Source organism: Peromyscus californicus, unplaced genomic scaffold, assembly GCF_007827085.1.
Source record: "Peromyscus californicus insignis strain IS unplaced genomic scaffold, ASM782708v3 Scaffold_6__1_contigs__length_162567912, whole genome shotgun sequence".
In the NCBI taxonomy this organism is placed as follows: domain Eukaryota; kingdom Metazoa; phylum Chordata; class Mammalia; order Rodentia; family Cricetidae; genus Peromyscus; species Peromyscus californicus.
The window spans coordinates 20124463-20141478 of record NW_026294584.1 but is presented as its reverse complement, the minus strand read 5'-3'; the positions used below and the strand labels follow the sequence as shown (position 1 = coordinate 20141478).

Genomic DNA, 17016 nt, shown 5'->3' with positions numbered 1-17016 from the left:
TCTTAGTCTTTGGTGTTCCCTAGCAACAGAAGCAAAGAATCCATTTAGAAAAAATGCTTTCCAGAACATTCCATCTAGCTACTAGCCAAGCCACTTAAGTTTATGTGATCAAGTGACTGAAATTCAAGGAGATTTGTCATTGGCTGCAAAAGAACTGAAAGAACATGGCTTGATATGTATATTGCTAGAATCTGAAGTGACGGATTCCTCTTCCACCACAAGCAGGCATGGCTTTCAGGATGAATTAGTAGTCTCCACATCTCACTGTGAACTGCCAGTGTTGCTAGGGAAACTGATAATTATGTGGAAAAATGGAGGGTACAGAATAGAAAAGGGTTCAGAAGAAATGTAAGGTTTTGATCCAAATCAGCATGTTAATAGTACAGTTTGTTGATCTTCTGTAGTTAAACAATTTAATAAATACCATTAATTATATGTTTGACAAGACACCGATTTCCGAACTGAAAGACATGAATAACAGGGAAAGGCTACTGGTTACTGATCATACCCTGAGTATACCACAGCAAGACCCTGTATTTATAATAAACTACAATTAAACTTTAAACACTCATAAAGGTTAAAATCTCCACATTGGCTTGATTCCTGCGACTTCTCTTTTGACTTCCATTGACTGCCTTTTCCAGGTACAAAACCTGTAGCTGCGCTTGCTAACAGCATTACTTACCTATGCCTCACAGTCACATGGTGCCAAGCAACCTCGGTAGACCGGAGAGGAAAGAGTTGTCACCACTTTTATATTCCACACCATAAGGCCAATCCAGAGCAGCTGGGGACCCTCCCAAGGCACAGCCCTCAACGGTGTACCCTTGAGGCTCTTCCCTGCAACTCTCTCGAGGCATCACTTATAAGCTATCCCTTACTTAGACACAACCCAGAAAAAAAAAAAAAAGACATAAACCCAGTAAGTGCACTCGAATCTTCATTTAAATGAACATTTTTTTTGATTCTTTGCACTTTTAAGGATTAAGAAGTTACTTCTGAAGTTAATGCAACAATATAAACAGCTGCTTATCAGAAACATCTTCTGGAAATGTCTATGAGTCTGTGTGTGTATATGTGTGTGCATGTTTGTGTGTATATGTACATGTATGAATGAGTGTTGTGCCAGTGTGTACACACGTGTGCTGGGGTCAGGAAGCACTACCTTATTTGATTTTAGAAGAGGTCTCTCAGTGAACCAGGGTTGTGATCGAGCTAGGCTGGCTGGATGGCAAGCCCCAGCAACACTCTAATCTCCTGCTCCTCGTCCTAGCACTGGGATTATGGGTGCAGAGCACGTGGTTTTTCATGTGAGTGCTGGGGATCCGAACTCTGTTCCTCATGCATGTGTAGCGAATACTTTACCCACTGAGCCATCTCCCCCGCCCTGAGAAGATCTTAACAGGAGAGAAAGACTGTCAAAAAACAGAAGAGCTCCTAACTCAGAGTTTTGCTCTGAGTCGTGCTAGTGTGTAGCCAGGTCACTGGGGCGCTGCTCGGGGAGCTCCTTCCTTCTCTTCCAGCACGCTGTACGTTCATGTAAACTGAGGCAACCGAAGGCTTCCAGTCTCCATATTTATGTGTACACATGCTCTTACATTTTTAATGTAAGAATGCACTATTTAAATGAAATACTCATTCACACGGATATATACATAAACTATGTATAGAATGTGAATGTTGGAGAACATATAAGTGACACCCGGATCGTGGGTGTGTCTGATGCTATCTGTGTTCTCTACTTATTTGGTTTTTGGCAAGATGGACATGGGGAGTACCAGTAGGACTCCAGATAAAGAACAGAACTGAAGAGAATATCTTAACTGAGTCTGGAAACCTTGAAACAGGTGGCCAGCCCTCTGATGCATGGGCAAGACATTTATTCTGAGGGTGGAGACTAGAAGGAAAGGACTATTATCTCCAATGCAGTTTACTGAGTGCCTTTATTCATAACACTTTAAAGATAACACTTGCGGCTGCCTTAGGTTGGAACTCTATCATTTACATGGAAGCGTTTGTGTCTGATATGAGCTAAACTGACAGGTTCTTATCCTGATAAGCCTTAGACGGTGGTTTGAGTTTGGGGATCTCCAAGTCAGAAAAAGAACTTAAGTCCTGATTACACTGTCAGCAACAATGGCATGTGGGGTGAGGAGAGACCAACCTTGATTCAAGCTGTCCTGACAGGACGTTTGCCTGACTTCCATATTCTCCATAGTGTCTCCTTTTGAGACTTCTCCAGGAGATGTTCTCCTCTCAAAGATGTTGTTGTTGTTGTTAACTTGAGTCCCATTTTGCTTCAGTAGTCTGAACACCTCAGCCTCCAGATCTCTAATCTAGAAAACAAAAAGCCATTCACAATTGGAACGTCCCGCATTCGTCTGGGCAGAGCGGCCTCACCTCATTGTGTAGTGGCTTTGAAAATCCTACTCACCCGGACTTGCAAGCCTTGAACCTCCACCAGATGAGCCTTCTCCACCTCCTCCAGCTTCTTTCTTTCCACTTCCTGTCTCTTGATGAAATCGAGCTCTCTTAAGAAGAAAATAGGTTCAATTGTAGACAACTTTCAGTAAGTGAGGAAGTGTGGACATTCTTACAGAAGTTCAGGGGACAGACACCTAGAGAGCTATTTAAATAAATCTCAAGTATAGCTCGTGGAGAAGTTTATGGCAACGAAAGAAAAGACACCTTTAATGATGTAATCACAAATACAGGAAGCATTCTGATTTTTCTAAGAATGCTGTCATCTGGAGTGCCTGATTGGGAGCATGCACGCTCATGTGGACAGGAGTGACTGTACTAATGACTCTGTGGGGAATTCAGTGGTGATAATTTCCTGTCAGTAGAAATGATTCTCCATTTCCAATACATAAGGCACAGATGGAAGGAGATGGGAAGAGCTGAAAAGAGGTCGTTCCGGCGAGAAGACAGTGGGGGGCACTGAGATGATCCCTCACACCTCCATGGGTAATACTGGAGAAGGGGACACCCCTCCATTCTGAGAGCTTCTGGTAGAATATGCAAATCTGGTCATTTCTTAGAGATAGATACAGTGTTGTTAGCAAAAAGTTACAATGGTAATGTATTGATTGAGTTCACAGTGACAAATAACTACTATGCTCTTTTAAACAACTCATTGTCACTATCTGTTTCAACCATTAAAATATTATTTCTAAGACAGGAAAGAAATGTGATGACTGTGACACACATATTTAGCCTCTAAAGCTTGTCACAGAAAGGTACTTGGTGTTTGGTCTAGTGAGTCAGAAATAACTCAAGAAAATCTCTCTGGGCATGCTCTCTAAGATTACATCCAGGCCCGAGAGGCCAAGGGAAAACAGCTGTAGCTCAGAAGAGAGCTGCTGAAATTTCATACCAGGGTGTGCTCAGGGCCTGCCTCACTGTTGTGACCTGGAGCCCTGAGAGCAGAGGATGAGAAACGCAGAGGCAGGGTCGGAGGTCTTGCACGTCCGTGTTTACACAGCTACAGAGGCAGGGCCTGGGTCACTGATTCGAAGGACACAGACAGAGGCGGCCCCACCCATGCCCCAACTGCTCTTCTGCATGTAGCACCTCCAACTGTCAGCCAAGCATCCTGGACAGCTCCAGCTGCACGGCTGGTTTCTAAAACATAGAGATGCTTCCAAAAAGAGCCAAGATGTGTAAGTGTTTGAATAGTTACTATCAAACACCAAGGAGGAGTCAATTGATAACACCCAAATAAATTCCCATGAGAAAAAGTTGCTCCCCTAAACTGTGGTGACTGTGGTCTGAAAAGGAAGGCCCAGCCTGACCTCTCACACCTCTAAAGAGTATCAAGCCACTGGGGATGTGCCTTCTTCAGACACACCTCTGTTCCAACTGCTGTTTGGATCACTGGGGAACGCTTACTTTTGTTGAAAATCCTTGATCAACTTCTTTGCTTTGTTGTATTTCTTTTCCAAGGCCTGATACTGGCTTTGAGTTTCTTTGAGATGCTCATTCACGGTGTGACACAATGTCTGTGCCTCGATCCAGTAACTCTCCAACTTCAGCATTCTTTCTTTATTCTCCTCAATGTTCTGTTGAAGTTGGTTTTTTTCTAGTTCCCACCTTACTTTCTCATTTTCTGCTGCTTGCAGCTGGAGAAAACAAACGTCAAGGCAAAAATAATTTAGGTGTGTCTGCAGCAACTATTGCTCCACACTATTTCAGCTTGTCTTCGATAAAATTCTATTGTTGTATACGCTCAGTCATCCAAACAGCTCGAGATGAGCAGAGCAACAATGCTTTCCATATCCATAAAGGATAATATGGAAGGCTTGAGGAAAGGGAACGATTTGCTCAAGGTTACCCATCTGATAAGTGATGAAACTCAAATCGGATTCCAAGTTCCATGAACTTTCTTTGAAATACTGCAAGCAGGAGAAGACGTCCAGCATATCACTGATGCAGTCCAATCTATGTCAACACATGTCCTTTGAGAGCATGTTAAGTAAAATGTAGGACAATAAGTTGAAAATTAACTAAGAGGGGAGTAGGGCTAGGCAAGGAGAGAGGAAGGGAGGGGCCAGTGGTTCTCAGCCTCCCTAAAGCTGCGGCCCTTTGACACAGTTCCTAGTGTTGTGGTGACCACCCCACCAATTAAATTATTTCATCGCTACTTCATAACTGCAATTTTGCTACTTTGTGAACTATAAACACCTGTGTTTTCTTATGGTCTTAGGGGGGGACCCTGTGGATGGGTCCTTCTGAGACCCAAAGGCTGAGAACCACTGCACTAATGGCTAAGAAGGGGCTTAGTCATTCAGCTGACATTTGAATTATTTTCCTTCAAACTTAGACAAGTGGTCCAAGTTTCTGAGAGTTCAGGTTAGCATCTACACAAAGCACCCATGCTCTCACAGCTCAGCATCCTTGCAACACTTTCTGGGCATCATTATCATCTAATAAGTGTGAGCCTCTCTTCCTGTGCTTTTAACCCTTTAGAGGATGCAATTAAGTTCCTGATTTCAATCGACATGAATAGTCTGTCACTCAATATATTTCAGGGAGTGTTATAAATGTCTAGATCTTTATAAACCTTAACATACACAAAGCATAAAAAAACAAGGCTAAGTAAAGATGTAAATGACTGTCTGATTCATCTAAATCTCTGCATGGATCAGAAAGATAGATTTGTGTTGTTATTGTCTCCAGGTACTCTTAGGAATATGGGGCACGGTTTTCTCTTGGCCTCCCGTCTGAATTCGCGGGCAGGAGAGAGGAAACCCATCTGGCTTTGCTGTTGACACATGTTCAGATGAGGTTTAAAGGGCACTAAGAACAGCCACCTGCCCGTCAAGCTGCTGCTCTGTCAACCTTCCCTGCTTTCTTTAACTTATCAGTGTTCAAAATGAAAACATTCTGAAAGTATATAGCATTAAACAAATAGAAATGCACGTTCACACAAATATATATTTATATATCACAGGTATAGTTTGGTGAAAAACTTTTACTAAATACATTTGGACAAGAGGTTACAAAGTAAAAATTGCTTTGAAATGAGGAAATCTATTTAACATGGATAATAATCACAATTACATATTTTCAAGTGTGGATATCATATACCAATGTAGGAAGAAAAATATAAAATAGCAATTTTTAGTCTTTTCTAAATTAAATCTTCATAGTCAAATGCCTATGCCTGTCTAGGAGAGCATTTGTAAACACAGGGGCCCCTTTTCCCTATTTGTAACCAACAGTTTCAGAAGATCAGCTTTTCAGCTTCAAGAAACAGTTCTCGGGTAGAAAGGACTCGGTTTTTACTGCTTCTGTAATTAAGTGACGTTTTATAGCAGCTGTTTATGTACCAGCCACTGCTAACATGGAACTTAAGATTCCCAGTGCGACGCTGGCACCATGAAGGATGTATAAACTAGCTTTGACTACAGAGCTCCAGAGCGTATTAGTCGAGAAGACCATTTAACCAAAGTAGCCCAGCTAATTCATCTCCATTCAAAGTGCACAGAAAATCCAAAATAAGCATTCACTGTGAATGAGAAAACAGATCACTAGCGGTGGGGAAAATTATTATCACAATTTTTAAAAGATCATGGAAGCAATACAGCATAGTTTGAAAGGAAGTGAAAAGTATTTTTAAATCTTTAAAAATGTACATTTGTTAGAACTAAACACAATAGCTAGAAATGTATCTTGCACAAGAATTTTGCAGTTTACTTTGATGTCTCACTTCATATAGATTAAAAAATAGTTTTTTATTAATATATTTTCTCTTCAACAAATTTAAATAATGCAAACTAAGTATGTCTCAAGATTTCCAGTAGCCCCTGAATCTAAAACAACTATACAATATCAGAGAGTGAGTTTATAATATTTAATTCTTAGACATGGGAAGTTTTTTTTCTAAAAAGCAAGTAATGTGCCACATTAAAACAATACATTGCTTCTATAATTGAACTAAAAATAAATCTATTTATTATAAGGTAAATGACATAAAGGAGATTTGATATACCAGCTTGTACTTAAAAAACCAGGACATAGTTCAGGTGCTTGAGCCATTAAAAATATTATTTTTTGAAGAAAGTTCAGAGAGAATATGAATAAGTATAAATACTGAAGCTACGAAGTGCTGTGTGGCGTTCACTGGGGTGTGTGCAGTTTGCTTCCTCCCCAGAAGGTCTGTCTGTGCACTTAATGGTGGAAATAAAACTCTCATGTAAATATGCTCCCAAACGCACAGGAGCAAATCCGTTAGTCCTAGGCTTCGAACTCCTCAGAGTATCTGAAGTTTAAAGAGTACAATTCAAACACCACGTAGCGGTGCTTACCTTGGTCTTCAATTTTTGAATCTCTGCTTCTGTAACTGCATGTTTGATTTGCAACTGAAAATTGAAAAGAAAAAAATTCTCAACTAAGAGTGTTTCTATATTTTTAAAGACTCAGCAGCGAGAAGAATATCTTATGACACAATAAAAATCCTAGGAAACTGCTGCAGTGCAGCAGTTTGTAAATTACAAATGTCTAGCGTGTAAAATGACTCACTGGGTGCAAACTAATTAAACACAGGGTTTATAGCTCACAGTCCCTAACATCCGATTAAGTTACCAGTTTAATTGCTCAGAGGCCAAAGAAAAGAAAACCCATTTCTTGGCCTCTGCGGCTCTTCCTTTATGATCTGAGCGTCCTGGGGCTGTTTCCTTGCTGAGGCTGGCCCATTGAACGGCTAGAGCCAGCCAGTCAACAGGCCGGGCAGAGCGTGAAGATTCAGTCCCACATCTTGCAGAAAGGTGGCGCTGTGGCTCTGTGAGTCGCTCTCACATCCCGCAGAGCAGCTCTGGGGCAGAGAAGGAGGGGACGCAGCGGCTCTGGGAAAGCTCCGGGTTTGTTTTTTGTTTTTCCTCCTTCTTCTTTTTAACAGCAGGAAAGGTACAGATTCAGATTTCTGCCCTCCAAAATATCTACTTGTATGGAGACTCCAACCTCAAAAAGCATTTTCTACAACATAACAGTCGCCTTTGCCATCTGTTTGCTCTGCTCCCCTCCCCCGACTGCTTTCTTTGTAACGAGGGGTCTTCAATGCGTCATTCATTTCTTTAAGGGCTAAACGCCCTCCCTGAACTTAAGGAAAACACTTTATAGGTTCACAATTTGTTCTCTGAAATCCCTGGGAAAGGAGGTTTTTGAAATTCCCAATTCTCCCCGTTTTAGAGATCAAAACACGCACTCTCATCATCTGCGTTTTGTCCACTGGAGTGTCTGGGAAGGGGGCCGCTGCAACCCAACCCACTAAGTGATGCACGGGGCTTCTGGTTACACTGTACTCCGAGTTGGTTTAACACAAACTTACTAAAGACACCCCCTTACTCCCCCCTCTTTTTTGGTCCACAGTACTTTGGAATTAGAACTGTCCAGGAAGGCCTATAATCTTATGCTATTACTACAACCAAGTAAATTTAATGCAGTTTACCAGTCAGCCAAGGAATGGCTGAGGGAAGGGCCTTGAATTACAATGGGAAGTAAGCTTTGCAGCCCACAGCACCTTTTAAATGGCTCTTCTCTGGTCTGCAGCTTGCATGCCCTTGGCTTTACTGGCCTGCTGGGGCACATGGGAAGGTAATAAGGGAAAGAAGGGACAATCAAAAGAGGTTGGACCAAACACCCAGCATGCAGCTGACCAACAGTCAGAGTTTGGAGTTGTCAGATCAGATCGGGGCACCAGGGTCCCCCCTTAGTGCTTTGTCAGGCCCTGCTAAGGACAAGGCAGGCAGCCCTGCTGCAGCCCAGCTGTGGAGGGTGACCTCAACACTATTTTAACATGGGCTGAAGACCTCTTCCACGGCTCATTTTCACTCTTTCTGAACTGAGATGCCCAGGGCTCTGCGTCTCTTGTTCATACCATTGGCCTAGTGGTCACACTCACTCAGCTGCCTTTAGCAGATGCCCAGAGTGTGAATGTGCCAGGCAAGGAAGCTACAGCAGGCTTTCTCAGAGAAATCACTGGCAGAGGCCATTTGTGCTCACCAGAAATCCTGGTCTAGATAGGTCTTCCAGATGCGACAATGCCAGGACACCCAGGCTCAGTACCCAGAGGGCCCTCTAACTATCAGCCCACGGTGAGCACAGTGATCTAGAGCACAGTGATGTGCCTGAGTTGGAGAAGGAGGCTCAGAAAAGAGAATCAACCTGTCTAGTTGTAAAACCAATCAACACTAAATTAGATTAGAACTTGGATGTCTGGGTTCTGATCTTGTGCCATTTCTCTTTTAAAAAAAAAAAAAAGATGAACTTTATAAACACCCATCGAGGAGGGGCTCTATGCAAGACGCTGTGAAGGTAAAATGTCCTCTCTCCAATAAAGTCATGCTAACATCTCCTGCCAATAAGAACTAAAGCAATAAAAGGTCAAAAGTATTTAGACATTGAAGATATTCTTTATATACAACATGGAGACATATATACAACTACAAGGAATTATTTTACAGATGTATTATATTGTTCTAGAATAAAGCAACTTCACAGACCTAGATGACCTCCCCATCCATTATTGACAAGAATATCTACTGTTTGATGCTTAAAACATATTAATATGAAAAGTTAAGCTACTCAAATTTATATTGTTTGTTGTGTGCATGATATGCAGTAGGAATACTGCTTAACCTCTCCCCTGCACTTTTCTCCCATGTAAAATGCACTTCCTTATAACTTATGACCATCCTTACTGGGACACTAAATGAGATCATCCATGTAAGGCATTTCAAACACCATGGCTGAGTAAGAGTTATCAATAAAGTCAGCTGGGACCAGAGAAAACCACCTAAAGCATGCAAATGTGATTACCCCATCTCACTTCCCACTTAACAGTGTTAAATGACCCCTGCAATCCAACACTTAGCAGAGGCAGGAGGATTGCCCCAAGTTCAAGGCCAGTCTGGTCTGCATAGCCAGTTCCAGGCCAATAAAAGCACCACAATGACATTCAGAAAAATGAAACAAAAGGCATTAAATGGCATATACAAAGCCACTCCTGAAATACAAGCACATCTGGTTCTATTCAAAGAGTCAACTCTGTAGTGAGCACTGCATTATGGGTAAATGCCAGACACCATTTGCTTGAGGACTAACTCCAGTAGAGTGAAGGCATATGGCCTTCCTCTTCATGGAGCTTTGTTCTTCTTTGCTCATAGCACTTGTGACCTCTGTCAGTTGCTTATTTACACCTCAGTTTTCCAAAAGAAAAAACTAAAAGGACTAGATAGGAAGAGCGCCCAGCATCACCCACATACTTCCACATTTGGCAGCTACTGGGGGAAAAAAATGGGCCAGGCATATTGGCCATGGTCAGAGTCCAGAAATTCCTATTGCAAGCACCTTCTCCTTATGGGGTACATACTAGGTTAGTACACCAAACTGTGGACAAATCTAAGGAGAAATGTGAAGTAGCCCAAACTGGTCTCTGGTTAGCTTGATACTCTATTCTCACAAAAATAGGTAAGAGAAGAAGGCTGGCCGCATTAGCAGTGAGGTGGCACCAACGGTGAGAGCTTAGTGTCAGGAAAAGTAGTGAATTCTTCAGATACAGAATGAAATGTGAAAATCTGGACATCACTCATACAATAAACAGCAACTCTACGGCATGGTTTCCTAGTTGACACAAGGCCTGAAATTACAGATATGTGGGTATTTTAATCTTGGGTGCAATGGACCTTTCAAAGAATTTTTACGTATCCATCATTATTAACATGAAAGGCATAAAAACATACAATTTGAACTTTTTCAGTTTACACAGTAAAACACTGTACAAAAGACTTTAAATAGTAGAGGTAATGGTTGCCAAAGCCGGTCTGTAGACATTTCAGCCCACAGTTCTGCTAATATGGGAATTTTTTTTTTTTTACATGGCAGGAGTCTGCCTGTTTTTCTTCAGCCTCCTATATTACTGCAAATGGCTCTGGGAGTGAGCAAATCAGATTCTGTTCAAATCATTGCTCAGATGAGAAAGAGGCTCAGAGATGTCACACTGCATCCTGGAGTGTCCCTGGGAGAAAGAGGTGCAGGACAAACAACCCCAGGCCTGACTCCTCTACTTCTTCTGCCCATCAGCTTACCTAGCTGGCTTCCCCGATGCAAATATTTCTCATTCAATCCTTATAAAAAGCATCTCCAGGTGCATGTGATCATCACTGCCCTAGATGAGGAATCATGGCTCTGACTGGGTGGCCTCTGAGGATCCTGACACAGAGTGTAAACGGGTGATGTTACCGGCATCCAGGGAGTTGGCTCAGTGGCCAAAGTGTTTGCTGTGTGAGCATGAGGACCTGAATGAGGGACACCAGCACCTACGGAAAAGACCAAGAGTTCTATGTACACGTGTAACTGGCTCCCAAGGTGGAAACAAGAGGATCTTGGGGTTCACTGGCCAGCCAACCTAGCCCTGACTGTGAACCCCAGATTCAGTGAGAATCCCTTTTTCAAACAATAAGGGGGAGAGTCACAGAGGAAGGTATCCATTGTTGACCTCTGACCTCCATATGGTGCATGAGTGAACATCCCAATACACACAGAAAAGCTGGCTTCCATATGGTGCATGAGTGAGCACCCCAATACACACAGAAAAGCTGGCCTCCATATGGAGAATGAGTGAGCACCCCAATACGTACAGAAGAGAAACATAAAAATAGGAAAGCAACTTAGAATATGTTCATTACTAAACTGATATTTAGTTAGGGGCACCACATGCCAGGTACATAGTCACCGAGGCCACATGAACATGGCAGAGTCCACCTTTGAAGTACCTATGGATGACTTTCAGAGTTCACATTCTGCAGGTGATGTTGAAGGCATGCAGAGAGAACTTGCTCCTGGCTGGCTCCATTAGGCTTTTTCTCCTATCATTAGGCCAGAGGGTCTCGGTCTTTCTTATCTTTTGTATCCAAACTAGTCAAGACTGGCTGAAGACCCCTGTTTCACAGGGAAAACGGGGCTGTGCCACGGCATGAGGGAACTGAGCAAACGCACGTGACTAGTAGAAGGTTGAGTGTCTTCCTCTTGGTGCCTCCCCAAAAGGTTGCAGGCCTATGTCCTAACTTGTGAGCCCAGGCTCTGCCATCTTCCCTGTCAGCTGCGACGTGGACACCCCCAGTGTCCACCCTGGGATTTCAGCTGATACAAATGTACAATTCTCCAATGAGCAGGAAGTCTCACTTCACATTCTGTAGGTGTGCTGCTGTGCGTGGGCTGTTTATTGCTTTCAATAAGATGAACACGGAATCAAAATGGCCATATATGACCACCAAAAATGGGCAGCTGCAGGCAGGAAGCTAATCAGCTTCAATGGCTGTACTCTACTTAGCCTGTGCAGGCATGGAAAATATTTTTTGAAGTGAAACACGTTATCTTTGCAGGCGAGATTGAAGAGGGTTCTGAAACCAGACATTTTCTAATCAGATAAGCCCAACCTTCTCTGCTCTTGCTGCACAGGGTAGCCAGCAATGCCTGGCATTTGCACAGAACGCTGTGAGATGGTTCAGCACTGCACAGATTTCTAACCCTCATGTTCGCACTGGACTGAGGCCTGTTTTGTTCACCGTGGGGGGGGCTCCACAGAAGGAGGAGCTGGGGCATCTCTGCTGATGCCTGATGCTATGGAAAACGAAGCGGGGGCAACCCTCTGCCGCTTGTGTTCAAGGCTTCAGAGACGGCATCTCTATATCAACAAAAGTGGATTTTATTTTCAGGGAACTACATATGCAAACCAAGCTGGAATTAGCTAGCTGAGTCATAACTCAACCTGACGTGAAGGTCCCCACCAAGGGCAGTGTATGAAGCGCAGGGCAAGTTTCTAACAGGGCCATTCTGGGTAGATTCTCAGAATGTGGTTATTAATGAGGAACATATTGGTTCCATCTGACAGCCAGTTATTAGAGCTCCTTTAAAAATAAATATCTGTTTACTACTAAGAAGGTAACAAGTCACAGCTCCCTACTTGCTAATGGAACATTCACAAAGATGGCTTTATTTATTCTCCAGAGCATTTATAACTTTTCTAGCTTGTTTTTCACAGACTTAAATCAAATAACACAACTTTCAGACTTCAGCTTTCCCTAAAGAGGAAGGCAGATTTGTTTTCATTTCTCTGGTGCTAGAAGTCCTGGCTCCCAAGCAGTGCTGTGGGGGACCTCCGCCCTGCTGAGAGGGCCCACTCTGATGGGCCTCTCTACCTCCCACCCGGGGAAGTCAGTCATAAAAACTCTCAGCCCAAACGGCAGAAAAAACAACACAACGGTTCACAGGCTCTAAAGTGCTCAGGAACAGGAACCAGATCTATTCAGTGGCTGGAGAGACCCTTGGGGTGGGGAGCTTGCTGGCCTGGCGAGCTTCAGGTCCAGTGAGAGATGTCTCAAGGGAATAAGTAGGGAGAGTGATAGAGCGGGACACTGGACGTCCTCTAGCTTCCTTGTGAACACGGGCATCTGCGCATACATGCGTGTATATACCACGTATACACTCACAAGCAAACAAAACTCAAATAAAAGCAGGAGGCAAAAGTCTATCTCAGCTTAAGCTAATAGTTAAAATAAGATGGCTGAAAACGAGCAGGAAGCAACTGAACAGACCACCAGGCTTCATCTGGTGTCAGGACACTCTCTACTACACCCCCGGGCTGCTGGAGAACCAGTCCACCCAGTGCAAAGGGGGACAACATCTGCCTTCCTGCCAAAGAATGCGACCTTAGGGCAGCTCACCTCCCTGCTCTCTCACATTTGTTCAGAAGCAGCTGTCAGAGCAGAGAGAGAAGGCAGGAAGGAGGGTGCTGACCTGGGGCACACCTGGAGTGTAGAACGCAGGGTCAAGGAGAGAGAGCCACACCCTTGAGGATGAACAGCATGATCTGCTTTTTCCTCATTTGTCTTGGATGAAACAGCAAGCTCTGAATTTGCAGTTACAGACTATTCTCTTGCTGAAACTATGGATCTCACTTTGAGACTTCAAAGTTAACGGAGAGGAAAACCAACTGTAAGCACAATTAGCAAACCCATGTGTCCACGGGTAAAGTTTTCTTAAAGTTCCACCCGGAGATACCAGGGGGAGAGAAAGTAACGAGTAATGAGCAAAGGCTGACTACTTCCTAGACCAGCGGTTCACACAGTCTGGGGTACGGGTATAAGGGAATCCAAAGTCAAAGACGTGTCTAGTGACAAAAACAGATGACAGGGGTCTGAGAGCCTCAGACATGGGGAAGGAGAGAAATTAAACCACCAAACAATTAATAAATACTGATGACTATTTTTAGAAATTAAACAAAACAAAACAAAAAAAAACCAACCCAACAGAGACTTACAATGAACCAAAATGAGAATAAAATAATGAAAATCTAAAATAAAGTTATTATATTAGAAGGAGGGACTCAGGCTGTAGGTCTGTGGTGGAGTGTTTGCTCCCCTCCACCCAGTACTCCGGTAGGGGGATATTAGGAAGAAAAAGAAGAAGAAAATCTAGGCTAGGAAGCCAACTTCTAAGAAACTGAGTCAAAAACTGAAGTAGAGCCCAAAGAGAAGAGAAGCATAGAATTCAGACTAATATTAGGCTTTTTCTTTAAAATGTGCTTAAGGCAATGGAGCTGACCATTTAACATTTGCAGTAAAAAAAGTTGATGAAGAAAATGTCAAGCCTAGCCAATTATCATGGTGTCACAATAATTAGAACATAATTCTTGGTATGAAAAGCTCACAAAAACTATATCCACCATAAACACCTAATAAATTACTCAGAGACACTCTCTGAGAAATTAAAAACCAAAGAATCAGGAAATAATACTTTTAAAGGAAAAACAGAAGAGCATAATATTTGCAAATATATTATAAAGCTACTGGAAATATTTTTAAAATACTTTAACAAATTTTAATATTCATTTTTCTTAAAACTCAAGATTTTATCAAACATCTTTATACAGAGACTGCAAATAGTATTTTTGTTCTTAATTTTTAAAATTATGTAGAGAATATATTTTAAAGCCTTGAAGATAACCTGAAGTAACAGCAAACAAATATAAAAGAAACACAATGCATAAAATGAGCTAAGCATCATAATAAATATCTTCAATAACTATTACAATAAGTTCAAACTGACGAAATTTTCTTAATAAAAGATACAGACTCTAACTTTGTATATTTTTAGATTCCAATAAAAGAAATGTTGCAATTGGCTTTGCTAGATGTAGGTATACACACTTAACACTACAACAAAAGAGACTGTCAAATATTAACATCAGAGTATAATCTAAAAGCCAAAGGAAATTATTGTTATATTTCATGTGCTTCCAATGTAACATGAAAATAGACAAAAATAATACGGAAGTATAATTAACTATAAATCCTCCACTTACTAGGTTCATGAAAAATGAATAAGGATTCAGCACACTTAAAACAATTTAATCACAAATATCCATATTAATCTACAATAAACACATCATTTTTCAAACAAATTGGTATGGAAAAAATAGTATTGATCACAATGTAATAAAATGCTAGATTAATAAATAAGTTACAGACTCAAAACAATTTCTCCAGTTATTCAAGTCAAAATGAAAATAAAACAGAAAAAGTGGAAATTACAGACTGTTTCCAAAGTGAAGTCAGTAAGAATCCTAACAAAGTGGGAGATGGGCAAAAGACAGATTCAGTTTTAACTGCCTGTTCATTCCACAATAAAGTATGATAATAAATTAGCACACTGTGAAAAGCTGGCATATGAATGAGTAAACATGCCACAGGAAAGCAGACGCTAGTATTAATAAAATAAATAAATAAAGGCAGACATGGCGGAATTAGGTAGGGGAAACTTTCAGGTGGGTTCAGCACAGCAAACTAACAAAGCTGTGTCCTTCCCCTCTTGAAAGCAATTTGATCTGCCTGAAGAGAGAAGGGCACACATCAGGCTACTATTCATTAATTCAGAAAGAAAGGAAGAAAGGAAGAAAAGGAAAGGAAAGGAAAGGGAAGAGAGGGGGAGAGAGAGAGAGAGAGAGAGAGAGAGAGAGAGAGAGAGAGAGAGAGAGAGAGAGAGAGAGGCTTGTGAAGGAATTCTTAAAAACTGAGCACATGGGGCTCTGATGTTGCAAAGGTGAAGGCCTAAAGCTGAGGAATGCCAGCAACGAGGAAGGAGACAATATTTAACTGATCCTCACCTTTCCCACATAACCCTGCTAGGTGTGCACCTGGTGGTAAATCAGCCCAGCCTGCTCATACCCTGAAGCTGTGACCTCCTGACTGTTAATTTAACTTTGCGGCCATGTGACAGGACCCTTTGGCGCTGCGGTAGGAAGGGAGCCATGGAGTTGGGGGTAAATGGCCCTGCAGTAGCTCTGAGGTCTCATCACAGTACGGGGCTGAGGGGAGCTGGGGGGAGCTGGAAAGAGTCCCACTCTAACAGGCATACCTAGCGAAGACTCCTGAAACACAAAAGATGGGTGGCAACAGAAAAGATCCCAGTCACGTGCTGTAGGCACCATTTTGCTAACGATTAAAATCACAGATGCTGACCTGCTTTCTGTATTATACTGATAGGGAAAACAACTTAAAATTAAGTCAAACTATTGTGAAAATAAAATAAAAAATTAACTTTTAGGCAACAGATGAAAATTTGATATTTCTGATGATAGGTAGAAAAATAAAAAAGAAACAAGAAAATATAGGAAATAACATATTAAGCCAAGAGGGCAAAATTTCTAACAGTAAGGTGATTAAAGTATACATAAATTGACTACACTCACTAATTAAGTGATATAAAGACTCTCATAATAATGTATTTAAGAGTACAGTTCAGAAATAGCCTACTGAAAGGAAACACATTTGAATAAAAGTATATGGAATGAATAAAAATAAACAGGAATTCAGATGCTATGAAGGAAATGCAAGGCAAAAGAAACCCAGTGATGAGTTTTCCTATTAACCAAAACAGAAGTGGGCCCCATGTATCATGTGAGAACAGAATAATATCACAAGAAATCAAGATGCTATAACAATCCTGACTGTAAGTGCAGCTAATGAGAAAAATAAAATATATAAAACCAGAAGTGACAGAATTATAGGGATGGATAAAAGGGCAGTTAGTGACTTTAACATAGACCTTCTGAAACTGATAGACCAGCACAGTCAGCTATGGAAGGAGAGGAGCTCACCAGCCCTACTGCTTAATGCTGATCTACCGGCAACTAGCAGATTCTGGGAGAGTGGGATCCAGAGCACCTCGCTGTGTAGACGCTGATGAGTACACCAGGCTCTGATGGTTAGTTCTAAACCAGAGTCACAGGGCCCTAGTTAAATCCCACAGGTTACAAAACAAAACAAAACTCCTGAGCATAAGAAAGATATTTGTAAGGAATAAGGGAGACTGGAAGAGTTTTTGGAAAACCAGAGTGAGGGATGGGAGAAGTGACCAGAATCACTATATACACATATGAAATTATCACAGAATAAAATTTATTAGGAAAAAATTTCAAATGAATAAAAACTTTCTCCAAAAAATTCACAAAACTCA

The 17016-nt window shown here is 41.8% G+C and overlaps 1 protein-coding gene across 10 annotated transcripts in view; it reads right to left on the bottom strand.

Moving 5' to 3' along the window:
• Ppp1r9a (protein phosphatase 1 regulatory subunit 9A) overlaps window positions 1–17016 on the bottom strand; it is a 267569-nt gene that overhangs the window by 47601 nt on the left and 202952 nt on the right. For 9 of the 10 annotated variants that reach the window (XM_052720720.1, XM_052720718.1, XM_052720721.1 and 6 more), the window contains 4 exons: window positions 6810–6863; window positions 3892–4121; window positions 2435–2531; window positions 2165–2336 (listed from right to left, as the gene is read on the bottom strand). In XM_052720720.1, the coding sequence (XP_052576680.1) occupies window positions 2165–2336; window positions 2435–2531; window positions 3892–4121; window positions 6810–6863 (553 nt within the window). The remainder of the gene's footprint in view (window positions 1–2164; window positions 2337–2434; window positions 2532–3891; window positions 4122–6809; window positions 6864–17016) is intronic. The other variant, XM_052720722.1, reaches the window with a different exon arrangement.